Below are 13692 nucleotides of genomic sequence, written 5' to 3' on the forward strand. Positions count from 1 at the left end.
TTTTCTTTTAGCTAGTTGATTGCTAAGCTGTTAATAGGGAAATTAAAACTATTTTGACTGTAATTAGCAGAAGCACTCAGAACGTATATGTCTTATTTACTAAAATGATCAATTTGACAATGAAATGGGACTATACTAGAAATCAGAAGGAGAAGTTGTCGCATACATTGCGCATGCCCTTCTCTCTCTCCTGATCCTCAACTTTATTTGGCACCGTTACTCCTCTCTGGAGCCATCTCTTACTAGCTGTGTGGACTTGGGGAAGTGTCTTAACCTCTCTGTGCTTCACTTTCCTCACCTGTAAATTAGGATAATAAGACTGCATCGCTCACAGGATTTTTGAGCTCTTGAGTGAATACGTGTACTGTACTTAAAATAGCGCGTGGACCACACGAGCACTCAATCAGTGATTGCACAGATGGCGGTGCGGAGCTGGTGGCGAGGTGGCAATGACGATGGTGGCGGTTATAATGCTGGTGAAGGAGGTAATGGTGCCTGCGCTGCTGGTAGTGACGGTGGTAATCATGACCGTGACAGTGATGGTTAGTGTTCTGAAGGGGTGCAGAACCTTCCAGCTAGACTTCCAAACATCAGGAGTCTTGAAAATTTTCCGAGTACGTCCTAAGTTTTTCCAAAAAACCTATTTTAACTGCATGTATGTGGAAGAGCCTGGGCCTGGAGACAAGTGATTTGGGAACGACTGGTACCCTGGTCAACTTCCATCGTTTCACCTTCCTTCTTGAGTTTCAGCCATCATGAGGGTAAATGGAAGGGCTCCATCATTCCATGACCCCGGGGTCCAAGAGCTTCAGTCCCAGGCAGCTGATTCCCCAGCTAACATGTAGGAAGCCGGGGCATTTCCTGTGTGGTTTGCATGTGACTGTCTTCTCCCTCTAATCTTAGTCTAAGCCATTGGTGTGTTGCAAGTGACCTGGAATATTTTACCAAGTTTAACACACACACACACACACAAACCCCACTAAAGCCAATTAATTAGTTTGAGTAGGGCTAACATTTTTACAATATTTTGTATTCCCAGTCAGGAAATGATAATTTCTTCATACATTCAGATACTCTTTTTTATATTTCAGTAAATTTTTAGTTGTGTTCTTTCATGTTCTGCCTAAACATTTTGTATTTATTTTTGCTACTGTGAAATGGACCTTGTTTTCTAGTATATCTTCTCATTTATTATATCTAATATATAAGATAGCTTTTGATTTTTTCTTGGCCGAGGTGTATATTCATCTCGTATTGGTGGTCTCTACTGAACTTCCTTTGAAATTAGGGTTTTAGTTCATGGTCTTGGATCTTCCAGGAAAACAATTATATCAAGTCCAGTAATGGTATCTGTATCTCTTTTCCAAAAGTTTCAAATCATATTACAAGGGCCAGAATTTCTAGAATAATATCAGACACAACGGTAGTGGAGATCAGAATTTTATATCTGATGGTGGTGGGCATGGCTGTAATAAATCACCATTAAGAACCATATTTGCTATTAGTGTGAGATTCTTATTATCTTGTTAAAGAAACAGTTATCTATTCCTACTTTTAAACTCTTTTTTAAAATCCAGAATGAATTCTGAACTTTACCAAATACCTCCTTGGTAGGAATTTCAAGATTTTTCATATTTTTCCCTTTGGGTATACCAGCACACTGGTTATATTGACCACTCTGCAAACTCTACAAAACATAGTATAAACTGTAATTTGCTAGTTTTTCACTTAGTCTATTTTTTTCATATTCCCCAAAATAAGCAATTTCGGAGCAGATTCTCTAAAATAGAATTGTATTACCTATATCAAATAAATATATTTTTCCTGTTTTTTCTATCTTTGGGAAATAAATGTGTTTCTATATGTGTGTGTGTCTGTGAGCATATAGCATCGGTAGAAAAATATATAGTTTTCCGTAATCTTGTTATTACTATCTCTATCTTCTCCCAAAGGAATTACGTACTAAAACTGGATTTAATTTTTTAAATATGGAGAAATATTGATGGGGTGAGGGGAAATAAAAAACATTTCTTTTACTGTGTATCTGCGATGTGCACAGCATCATGAAACACATAGTCTCAACGATGACTAAGAGCGAACGCGCTGCTTTCCCCATTTGTATTGTTAAGGAAACACTTAGAAAGGCTCTGGGGTCACCACGACTCATCAGCCAACAGTGACAGAGCCCAGGTTACAGGCGCATGCTTGCTTCCAGAAGCCGTGCCATTCCCACAGGGCAGGTCTGCTTACCCCAGGGAATGGGTCAGCAAACTTGAAGCAAATCCACTTTTATTTATTTATTTATTTATTTATTTATTTATTTATTTTGGCTGTGTTGGGTCTTCGCTGCTGCGCACAGGCTTTCTCTAGTTGCGGTGAGCGGGGGCTACTCTTCGTTGCGGTGCACGGGCTTCCAATTGCTGTGGCTTCTCTTGTTGCAGAGCACAGGCTCTAGGCATGCAGGCTTCAGTAGTTGTGGCTCGTGGGCTCTAGAGCGCAGGCTTAGTAGTTGTGGTGCACGGGCTTAGTTGCTCCGCGGCATGTGGGATCTTCCCGGACCGGGGCTCAAACCCGTGTCCCCTGCATTGGCAGGCGGATTCTAAACCACTGCGCCGCCAGGGAAGTCCGCAAATCCACTTTTAAATGGAACCACATTTTATAGTAAGTCGTCAGGGGAAGGTTTCTTTGACATTTTATGCCAATAAATTAAACGAAATAACACGAAATTTTGCCTATTTTAATTACATGTAACAAAACAATGATAAATCGAGTGGGAGACAAGGAATAATTTTTCTGACAAAATTAAATGATAGCATGATATGGCCTCTTTTGCTTGATATCTGACAATCATTTCTGCAGAATTATGCAGGGTACCATCAGCTTTCCCAAGGACCTCTTAATCCTTTGATACTCAGATGGTTCCCTCTTAGGGCACCTATCCAGTCACTACCCATGTCCATCATCTCTGCAAATGTAAACTGGCCGAGCTCTCCCTGTGAGCGTCTCCCTTGTCCACAGCTTCTTGCTAGAAACCCCATAGGTTTCCCAGCAGCACTTTCAGGGGCTGCAAGAAACCCTGCTGCTTGTCCAAAGTTTGCAATTCCAGTTTGCACCACTATGCATAGAGTTCCCATTCTATTACGGTCTGGAAACCAAACAGGCATTATGGGGAAATATAAAAACACTAGTGAGGAGGGATATTTTGAGGAGGGGTTAAGTTTACCAATTTTTATCCATTAGCGAATGTTGTCTCTGACGATTATCCTAGGAGATAAAGGATTGTGAAAAAAGGAGAACTCCTCGTGTGTTCCACTGCCTGAAGAAGCCTGTGTCGGGTGTAGGGATGAAGGCCCGAAGGCTTGCAGGGCCGAGACTGCGTTGTCTGACACCACGGAAAAGAGCTCTCAGACCCTCAAAACCAAGAGGAGTAGAGTATAGAGATCAGAGCCCTTGGAATGAGACAGAAAATGATTAGAACCAGTTGACAGTGTGCATCCAACAAGCACCGGGCCTCTTCACATACCTGAACCAGGCTTCTTCATCTTTCCCCAGGCCGTGAACATCAGTCTTCTCCATTTAATTGGAATATTTTATTTTCCTGTTGACGTTTTTATTGACAAACGTTGCTGTCCTTCAAAGCCAACTTAGTCTGCCTTTTCAGCCATCATCCTGTAATCAAAATAACAGATGGTGGTGCCCCACAGAACGGGAACCCAGCTGCTGAGGGGTCTCGTTAGGACAAATGATGTCCCTGCTCGACGTACAACATCGCAGTTGTGTGGAAGCGGATGGAGCCAGCCCCTGGCTTTCTGCGTCTGAAATCATCGTCCCCGTTTCCCTGCCCCCTGAGATGCATGTCGTCACTCGTCTGCCCCCCCCCTGCCCCGCTCCTTAATCAGTGTGCCCCAGGAAATGGTTCTGGTCTCAGCTCCCTGTACCTCCTGCCCACATTGATGTTCTAGAGCCAGCTGTGGGCCAGCTGAACCTCTGGCAAATGGAAGCCGTGAAAACATGTCAATAATGAAGACCAGAAATGTCTACTTTGTTCAATGCTAGAACAATCCCTATCACAAAGCAGACACTCAAAAATACTTGCTGAGTGAATGAACAAATGAATAAATGCAGAATAAACAAATGCTTACGCACTGTTGAGACACACTGCGATTGTAATGATTTGAAAGTAATTTAACACACATTGCCTTATGATTTAATAAAAACTCTCCAAGAAAAAGTGCTAAAGGAGTAAAATGATCGAAATGTGTATTTCTCTTTCAATTCCTACAGCTGTGCTGGGCCAGGTCTTCAAGGCTGTGCAGTGAATGGGTAAGTGTGACACTTTGTATGGGATGACCTGATGAGAAATGACCAAGAGCGCTGTGGGCGAGGGTAATGCTTTCCCTCTTTTCCGACTGCCCTCTGCCTTGGCCGGTTCTCACTTCACCCTGGGCCAGCCTGGGCATCCCTAGCACAGCTCACCCTGCCCACGCTGCTGGCTGTGCTCTGGGGCCGGGGGGCGGGGGGTGGGGGGGAGGGCAGGACCAGAGTGCTGGGCCTCCTCCACGCGGAGCCGGCCTCTCTGCCCAGCGCTTCACATGTAGTCCTGCCCCCTAGGTCACCAGGGTTCCTGGATCCTTCTCCTCCTCCAGCTTCTCTTCTCTTTCCTCGCTGACCCAGCTGGCCCTACCACAAACCTGCGTTTGAATGACCTTTCTGTCCAATGACAGAGCTCCAGCTTGGGAGAATTTCTCCCCTTACTTCCTTTTCTAAACACAGGACTTCCTTCAGCATTTCAGTTGTGATCACTTTGCCGTCACTGCCTGAAATGCTGCACAGAGAAAAGCAGAATTGGGACCTCCTGTTCAGACTCATCAGGAAAGAGTGACATTATCCATTAATAATGTCTATCGAAGAATCAGAATTACACACAAGACACTGACCAGATATCCCCAAACACCAGCCAAACATCCAGGAACCTCTGCCATCAGTAATGTTTACAAAATTCCTCCCCTCAACAACCTTCCTCAATGCCAGTCAGCTCAGTCTCTTGCTGAAGAATTAGCCAAGATAACTGATCCCTCCTACTATCAAGTGAGACATTAAAGACAAATGGGGCAGTTTCTCAAAGATAAAGATTTCCTTTTACGCCCCTCTTCACGTGAGCCACGAGGACACCAGCAAGCTCCGTCCTCTCTTTGTGCTTCAATCAGCGTCTTAGTAATGAGGTTTTCCGTCACATCCCCACCCTGAAACCAATCAACGACCATTCTTTGTTATATTTACTCTTTTAATTTTTTTCTTCTCTTTTCACTCCCCCTACTTCCCATGGAACACATACTCTGTACAAATTATTCCTGACATCTTTCAATGTCCCCTTCAAAATGGTGAAAACCCATTAATTCAAACTGCATTAATTGGGAAGATGGTATAACTCAGGAGATGACTTTTTCACTTGCTAAGAAGAAAGTGTCATATATACTATTTACGTGAAGTACCTTTGACCCACTTATGAGAAATCCATAAGAACTATGGCACATTTTTTTAGGTGCAACGGTGCTACTGATTAATCTTTGATATTTGTTAACATTTCTACCTGAAAATATGAAGTTTGCCAGAAGCTTAGATGGCACAGGTGCTGGAGAAGAAAAGCTTTATGAAGATTCTAAATTCAGAATCTACTAATTCAGACGGTTCTTTCCCCGTGAGCTTTAGAACCCGAGTCTTGGGTGTTTGCTGGTCCCGAGCCCTATGGGGTGGGGGGGGGGGGCTGCAGGATGACATCACTCATCCATGACAGCTCTGCTGTCCGTGTGGAAATCCTGTCACTTCCTCACCCCCTCCACACTCATGCATACAGCTCTTGAAAGCCCCGGACCCCTCGGGAAGTCTCCACAGGTTTGAAAGGGTCCCTCCTTCCAGCCTGGCCAGCAGACATCGCAAGTGTCACGTGCGGAGGGCGTGCCTCAAACGCGTGGAGACACTCGGGGAGCCACACAAATTCACATGAAAAGCATGACTGAACTCTGAGTTACTTTTTAAATGATGTGTTTTCTTAATCAGCAGATGAAAGTATGATCGCTATAGGGATAAGTCCAAGTGATACCTCAGTGTAAAACATGCGACAAAGCAGGCTCCTATACTGAAGGAAGTTGGAAACCCTGCCCTGGGGCTCGAAGTCCGCCCTCCTTTCTCCTTTACGAGCTGGCTGCGCCGTATTCCACTTTCTGAGCTAGCCCTAAATGACGTCATGCTATCAGAACATACGGGAACTATGTGAAACGCCACCGTAACAAACCTCACTCTCTTGCGTGTCCACCTCGTTCCAGGCCCAGGATTCCGTCCATCGCCACCGGGATCGTGGGCGCCCTGCTGCTGGCGCTGGTGCTGGCCCTGGGCGTCGGCCTCTTTCTGCGCAGGCGCCGCATCGTCCGCAAGCGCACGCTGCGCCGGCTGCTGCAGGAGCGCGAGGTGAGCGCCCAGCGCGAGGGGGCGGGCAGGCGCGGCAGCCCGAAGGTTGCGTCTTAAAGATGTATTACTGCGCTCTGTTTATCGCGAGGAAAGAGTCGGAAGAATCTCTGAATGTCCGGTTCTAAGCAACTACATGCGCATGTTAGTACTTGTATCCAGGGGAATGCAGCTGTGTCTAGGGTAAGTCCCACGGCCGGTTACCACGCCGGGGCGCCCGCTGCCCACGTGGGGTGGGCGCTCGGGCCGGCCAAGGGGAAGGCTGGTGCGCAGAACGGTGAACTCACGAGATGTTACTTTGGAAAATGCCATTGTCCACACCAGCGGCCGCTCCCTTTGGAGCCACGTCTGTGACCGTGTTGTCCGTGATTCCTCAGCCGGCATCCGTGTCTGACAACGTGTCAGACGCCAGAGGCCCTGGGAAGAGGGACCCACCGCAGCTGCAGCATCACGGCTGTGAGGGGCGCGACCGGTTAGCAGAGTGACCACCGCAGAACACTGCCCTTCCCCAAGTGTTCTCGGCCCGGACACAGAAATAGAAATTGCACTTATTGCAAAGGAGCTGTTCTGTTCAAGGATGCCTTTTTTTAGGGGGTGGGGGGGGTGGTCAGTCCCTGTTCCTTCCGAGTGTCTCACCAAGTTCCTTAGAACAGGCGTCCCTGTCTCCGGAGTGAGAGCCGCGAGTTCTGTCCCCTGGTGTCTGGACCTGCCACCCCTCTCCCCGGCCCGGCGGGCATCGTCTCTTCCTCTTGTGTCTCACAGCTTGTCGAGCCTCTGACGCCCAGCGGAGAAGCTCCCAACCAAGCTCTCTTGAGGATCTTAAAGGAGACGGAATTAAAAAAGGTCAAGGTGCTGGGCTCCGGAGCATTCGGCACGGTGTACAAGGTGAGCCCCCCCCCCGCGAGTACCAGGCGCCTTCCGCTGTGGTCTTTATCGTGGTCACGTGCTCTTTGTGTCACTGAGGGTTTAGGAAATTCCAATGTTTTTCTCAAGTTGTCTAGAGGAAATCTTTTATGATCACAGTGACAAGTAAGTGGTCCGGTGAGATCTGTACACAGGCACAGACATTTTCAGGAGGACGGCGTGAGCTTTCCGAGGGGTGGGTGGCACAAGTCAGTCTGAAAGAGGGTTGCCTGTCACGGCCCAGCAGCATCTGAATAAAGCCCAGCTCAGAACAGCTTCCTGTTCATTTCTTTTTCCTACATCCCTATTGCATAGTCTGATTTCAGTTAGGCCTAGACCCAGAATCTCAGAATTCTGGACAAAATGACTCACGCTGACTGTGTAACCGGTACGAGCTTAGGGGTTTTGTCTAACTCCTCTGATTCCTGGAACGTGATAGCTAAAGAGCTGCTGAGCTATCGTGACTCCCAGCACCGGTGGCCTTGGGTGCAGGGCTGCGCTCGAGCCCCTCGCCCTTTGGGGTGGGGTCACTAACGATGCCCAGCCGGCCTAGGAGCCGCATCTTACGTGCATGATGATGGCCAGCCAATGTCTTCCCCTCTCTTTGTCACAGGGACTCTGGATCCCAGAAGGCGAGAAGGTTAAAATTCCTGTGGCTATCAAGGAATTAAGAGAAGCCACATCTCCAAAAGCCAACAAGGAAATTCTTGATGTGAGTTTCTGCTTTATTCTCTAGCTATCTGCACGCCTGGAAGCCAGAAGCCACCTTTTTTCGTGATTGGCAGCACATTGCTCTGTCTTAGACTCTGTCATCACCGCATTCTAAATGGTCACTTTTCCTGTCTTTTTTTCCTTCTGGCTATAGTCGGTATAATTCTCTCTCGTAGAGAAGACTCACTCTTCCATTCTCTTATTGGCCCCCAAAAGTATGGAAGCCTGCGGTCCCCGGGCATCCACCAGGGGCCGTCCCCGTGCTAGTGGCTTTACCTCTGCCGTCTCAGTGACCGCCCCTGGCGGGCCTGTGCTGCTCTAGGTGTTGTGCCCCCCAAGCCTTCGGTGAAGAAACGGAGGCATGAAGCAGCCCTGGTGCTCAGGGTCGCGTGGCTGGGGGAGGTTTCCAGCACGTGGTTACTTCTGACTCTGAAATGCATGTTCGTTTTCTTCCACCAACTAGCTCATCTTTGAAATGGCTTTGTAAAGGTGCCTAGGATTAACAATATGATGCTCTATGAACTCTATAATCTGTTGCTCACCTTCTGTACTTTTTCTCAAAGTAATTTAAATGTTATTTCCAGCATCCGCTGATTGCTACTTTATGGGGTCTTTGAAATACTCCACAAGATTATTGTTACATGTTTTTACTTGCGATTGTCTTGAACTTTTTCCACCTTCCCTGGACCCTCACTAGCCAATGAGGGAGCTGCACAGTCTTAGGGGCTGGATGCAGGAGGGGCCAGCCTGGAGCTGGGCAGAACCCTCTGCAGGTAGAAGCCCAGGAAGCTCCGGTGGACGCACCCTCGGGGTCCCGGGCTAACAGCGCTGGCCTCCGCTTGCTGGGGTGGATGTCGGTTTCTCTTGCTGTTGTCCCGAAGCAGAGCCAGTGAAAGAGGAGCTGGAGGGGCTCAGTGGTGAATTAGGGAAACAGTCAATGAAAAAGGAAAACGACTGCCTTTACTGAGTCAAAAATCTAGAGAACTTAGTTCGTGTTACAGCCACGAAGGACAAAGGTCAGATATAACATTTCCCCACTCTTGTATCTAACCCACAGAATATACAGTAAGCAAAGCAAACATGGGCCTTTTTAAAAAAGCGTTCAAACGGTGAGCGTCCCAGGAGCACACTCTCTCCAACCCCATTTTCTCCAGGCAGCCTCCTCTCCTTTCATCGCAGCAGGAAAGTCCCAGCCCAGTATTTTCTGCATGAAGGATGATGTATTAACACAGTGCAACAGAAAGTCTCACACACTGATGTTAGCTCACCAAGCAAAGTTATCTTTCATTTTAACAGTTTACAGATTAATGTACAGTCTGTTAACGTAGGGTCGACTCCTATTTCCATAACCACAAGAAGTACAGCAAACAAGTGATTTGTGAAGTCTCTTCACTTTCAACCTCTAGGTCCTTCTCCTACACTGTTAAAAAGGAAATCTTTTTGCAGAATTTGCTTCCTTAATTCATTCGTTACTCATTTAAGACATTCTAATAACTTTCACAAAATGGTGTTGAGACGTGAATTTTAACAATATTCACTATGCAGAGGAAGGGCGATTTTGAAGACAGTAGCTATACTTTGGGAAGGAAGTAGCTTCACTGAGAAGGGCCCTCCAGGACCCCTAAAACTGGAGGAAATCTGCTTTCGTGGGCCAGAGTTGGGGTGGAAGATAGAGAAAGGAAAGACTGACAAGGTAAAAGAAAAAGAAGTTGAAAGTCCCATTTCGCCTCTCGTGCTGTCTCTGTCCTGCTCTCCTTCTCTCCCTGCGTCCCGCCCCTGGTTTCTTTCTTCTGCTCTAACACCCGTCCTGTGGCTGTAACCAGAGGGATGGCAGCCCGAGGCCTTCCGCCTGCCTTTCCCGAAGCTCCGTCTGCCCCGCGCGGACAGGGAGCCTGTTCTCGCAGCGTGGGCGCCGAGGGGAGCCCCTGAGGGAAGGGAAAGCCAGTGATTTGAGGGCCAGTTTCATCAGTGAGTTAAAGGGTGAGTTAATTCTGTAACAGGCAGCCCAGGGGGCTGAGCGTGGGCTTTGAAACACTCACACGCACTTGTAAATGGCTCCAGCAACCCGTGCTCTTATTCCCCTGCCCAGGCCAGCACTGAGGTACAGCACACACACACACCCTCTAGCCCTGGCGCACGCTGCGGTCAGTGGTGGCTTAGTTACTGGGACACTTTCAGAAATATTCTTGAAGTGAAGCGTCTGCCTCTCCTGAAGGAGTTTAATGTCTAGTGGAATCCTTTTTTCCCCAATCTTTGTGAACGTAAACTAGTTCACAGATGAGGGAGACGGCAAGAAGGAAGGTCCCCCAAATTTCAACGGTTGGACAAAATAATAGACTTTCAAGGTCACCGAGCCTCAGAGGCCCTCCTGCCACGTGACTCTGACCTCAGCCATGGGAGCCTCCGAGCGTGGGCTCTGCCTGCCAGTCTGCACGCCCGGCGGGGCTGGCCGATCAGAGATGGCTGGGCAATACCAAGCGCTCTTGCCATAGGTCACGGTGCACCTTTGAGATTCCAAGAAAAACAAAGCTAAGAACAAAGCTCACGTTAGCTCCTGCACACACTGAACAGGACACACGACCAGACGGCGTCCCCATTGTGCCTGGGTTTCGGGGTGCAGAAATCTGTGGCTGTACCAGATTTTCATAGGAGCGGGGACCTGGCAGGGCTCCAGGCTCTGTGTGGCCGGACACCCACGCCCATGCTCTGCTCCCTGAGCCCCAGGTCAACTCACGGCCCACAGCAGATGGGCCACTCAGACTGCTCTGATCTGCAGATTTTTCTCCCCTCTAAAATGAATACAACATGTTTCCAAGTCTCAACCAGATCTTAAGAAAATAAGAACAGCCAGAGGATTTCTTTGGTGTTATGGTTGTACAGTTTCCCAGACTGGGGGAGAGACGTGATTTGTCCTTTTCTGGCGATTGCATGGCCTTCTGATGTTTCCATAGACTTTGCAGTTTAAATTTAGGGCAGGCAACGGAACGAGAATGCAAAACAGATTTATATACGTGCTCTTTCTGTGTCATAAGGTCTAGAACTTTCTGGTAGCCCATCTGCCGGAGCACTCAACAAGGCCTCACGGTGCGTGGGGTAAGCGGGAGAGGACCAGGAGGGCCCGGGTCGGGGGAGATCCGGGTGTGGGCCCTGCCCTGACATAAGAAATGTGGTCTCTGGTTGTCATTCACTGGGCCTCAGTTTCCTCTTCAGACAAATAATGGCTTGAGAAGAAACCACTTGCAGGCCTTTTCCAGTTCTAACTTTTTATCAGTAGCCCTTCTCAGAGGTGAAGAGCTGTCACAAGGTCCATAGTATTAAACACCTGCTCTGCTGTTGTGATGCTGCGTTTACAACACAGATGAGGAGAAAGGCCGACTGCCCGTGAGAGCAGGACGTCTCCACTTAGGGCAGCGTCCAGACGGACGGTGCTTCTGCAGCGGATGTCAGAGCTGTGGGTTTCTTTCCGTAGTGGACGTGGCATGGTCTCTGTGTCGTATGATTTCAGTGTCTTTCAGCCGTGGTGTTCCTGAGGCAGCTCTGTGCCTAGAGATGTGTTGGGCACCACGGGAATGACGCAGCAGGAGCAGGTGTTGGGGAGGTGAGGTGATAAACAAGCCCCAGCTCCGTGCATCTCTCATGGCACACCTGCCCGGGCAAGGCCCAAGGATTGGCATCTCTGGCAAGTTTGCAGGCCGTACTCAGCCTGCTCGCCCGAGGGAAAAACTGCAAGATGCCAGGAGAGTTCAACTTAGATTGGGGTTCAGGGAGGCCCTCTGAGGAGGGGTCAGCCAGGGAAAGGAGAGGTGGAAGGGCATTCCAGACAAAGGCCCTCCCAGGTACAGGCGAGCAGAGGTGGGGAACAGAGGGCAGGAGGACCGGGGGTCTGTGGGAGGAGAGGCTTTGCAAGGCCTGGTGGGCTTCCCAGGAACAGTGAGGCCGGCGGAGGGGTTCAGGCCAGAAACTGGTGCCGTCACGTTTGTGTTTAGGGATATGTGTACGTGCCCCTCCACCTGTCTGTCACCACTGTCACCTCTGGCTCCTGCGGTGCATCCCCCAGCATCCCCCTCGCGTGCCTTCACCTGGCTCAGGCTGTGTTCCCTTCTGCACAGAGGGCCCACACCCCGAGCACAGCAGCGGTCAGATGGGGAAAGGCGCCTCGGAACTTTCTGTTGGAGACCAGGTGATCTGAATAAAATGTCCCCCCACCCCGCTTTGCATTCCAAAGGGAAAGAGATGGAGTTTATTGGTGGGAATTGAGGATTCCCTGATTCTTAGTCAGACAAAAGCCAGGCCCAGTTGTGTGCATGGTTGTAAATGAAATCAGCTTCCTCCGCCCAAGGATAGCAGAAGGGTTCAAATAAAGCCCATGGCTGTGGGTCTGTGTCAGGCTCCCACCCCATTAGCAGGGGCGGGGCTGGGGGGAGTGGGTTCTGCAGAGCAGCATGGATTTCCCTTCCCAAGGCTGAGGCGGGGCGACACAGACCCCCTCTTCAGAAGTGAATCCTGGGCCGCCAGCGGAGTCTGCGAGCGCTGTAGGTGTGACGTCCTCCATCCGGTTCAGAGCCGAAAGGGCTTCTCTGCTGTGCGTGGCAGTGGTGCCCGTGGCCCCGGCAGTGCCGGGGGGGGGGGCGCCCCCTCTCTGCCCCCGGCGCTCTGTGGAGAGGTGAGGTCCCCCTCCCTCTCCCGGCCCCCCAGAGCTCTCAGCATCTCCCACCACGGTGCCCACGGCTGGGGTTCCGGAGTCAGCGGGCAAGTCTTCACCAGGGTGTGGGCCCCAAGCACGGGTTCCCACCGGCCCTGACACCATTTGAAGCACCGGCATCTTTGGCTTTGAGGTGGAGGTCTTCGTAAGGACTCAGCAACGCCCAAACTTGTAGACATCAGGTCTCATTGTCACCCAGCGCTTTGCCGATGGCGAGCGTTGCCTGGGCCTCTTTGTGACGCAGAATCCGCACGTGCGCTCAGAGGACGCCGTCTCCCATCAAGCACCTGGCCACGCCACAGCCTCGCGTGCAAGAGAGCCTGCGGGAACGTCCACTGCACTAGACGTTTCACGGGCCCCCTTGTCCTCCACACGCGCGCATTTCCAAACTCAAAATCACGTTCGACTTCTGTACCCGGAAAGGGACAAAAAAGCCTGCCCGTTCCGTTAGCCACGGCGGGGAGCCTTTCTGATGCACCCTCTCCTCCTCTGCCCCCAGGAAGCCTACGTGATGGCCAGTGTGGACAACCCTCACGTGTGCCGCCTCCTGGGCATCTGCCTGACGTCCACGGTGCAGCTCGTCACGCAGCTCATGCCCTTCGGCTGCCTGCTGGATTATGTCCGTGAACACAAGGACAACATCGGCTCCCAGCACCTGCTCAACTGGTGCGTGCAGATCGCAAAGGTAAGTCAGGCGAGGGCGCTCGGAGCAGGCGCCCGCTCTGTGAGGAGGGCAGGCAGGGCCACGAGGCTGGACTGGCGGCTGCCGTCGCTTGCCGCTCCGCCCTCGCCCCCCGGGATGATGCGGTCCCTGGGGAGAGCCCCAGAGACCGGCGGCAAAGGGGAAATAAAGACAACCAGGAAGTCAGTAATTACGTTCTCCGTCCTAGGACAGCACAGAGTGTGCCAAGAGA

The 13692-nt window shown here is 50.1% G+C and overlaps 1 protein-coding gene across 6 annotated transcripts in view; it reads left to right on the plus strand.

The window, feature by feature from the left end:
• The window catches only part of EGFR (epidermal growth factor receptor), a 190842-nt gene that overhangs the window by 155410 nt on the left and 21740 nt on the right, over positions 1 to 13692 (plus strand). For 5 of the 6 annotated variants that reach the window (XR_014246833.1, XM_082399622.1, XM_082399623.1 and 2 more), the window contains 5 exons: positions 4285 to 4323; positions 6324 to 6465; positions 7225 to 7347; positions 7979 to 8077; positions 13278 to 13463. Coding sequence is in view for 5 of the 6 variants with exons in the window: in XM_082399622.1 (XP_082255748.1) it covers positions 4285 to 4323; positions 6324 to 6465; positions 7225 to 7347; positions 7979 to 8077; positions 13278 to 13463 (589 nt within the window). In the remaining variant the exon portion in view is untranslated. Of the gene's footprint in view, positions 1 to 3240; positions 4248 to 4284; positions 4324 to 6323; positions 6466 to 7224; positions 7348 to 7978; positions 8078 to 13277; positions 13464 to 13692 lie in introns of those variants that run through there. The other variant, XM_082399626.1, reaches the window with a different exon arrangement.

This window comes from Balaenoptera borealis (genome assembly GCF_965194805.1).
Source record: "Balaenoptera borealis genome assembly, chromosome: 7".
NCBI lineage: Eukaryota > Metazoa > Chordata > Mammalia > Artiodactyla > Balaenopteridae > Balaenoptera > Balaenoptera borealis.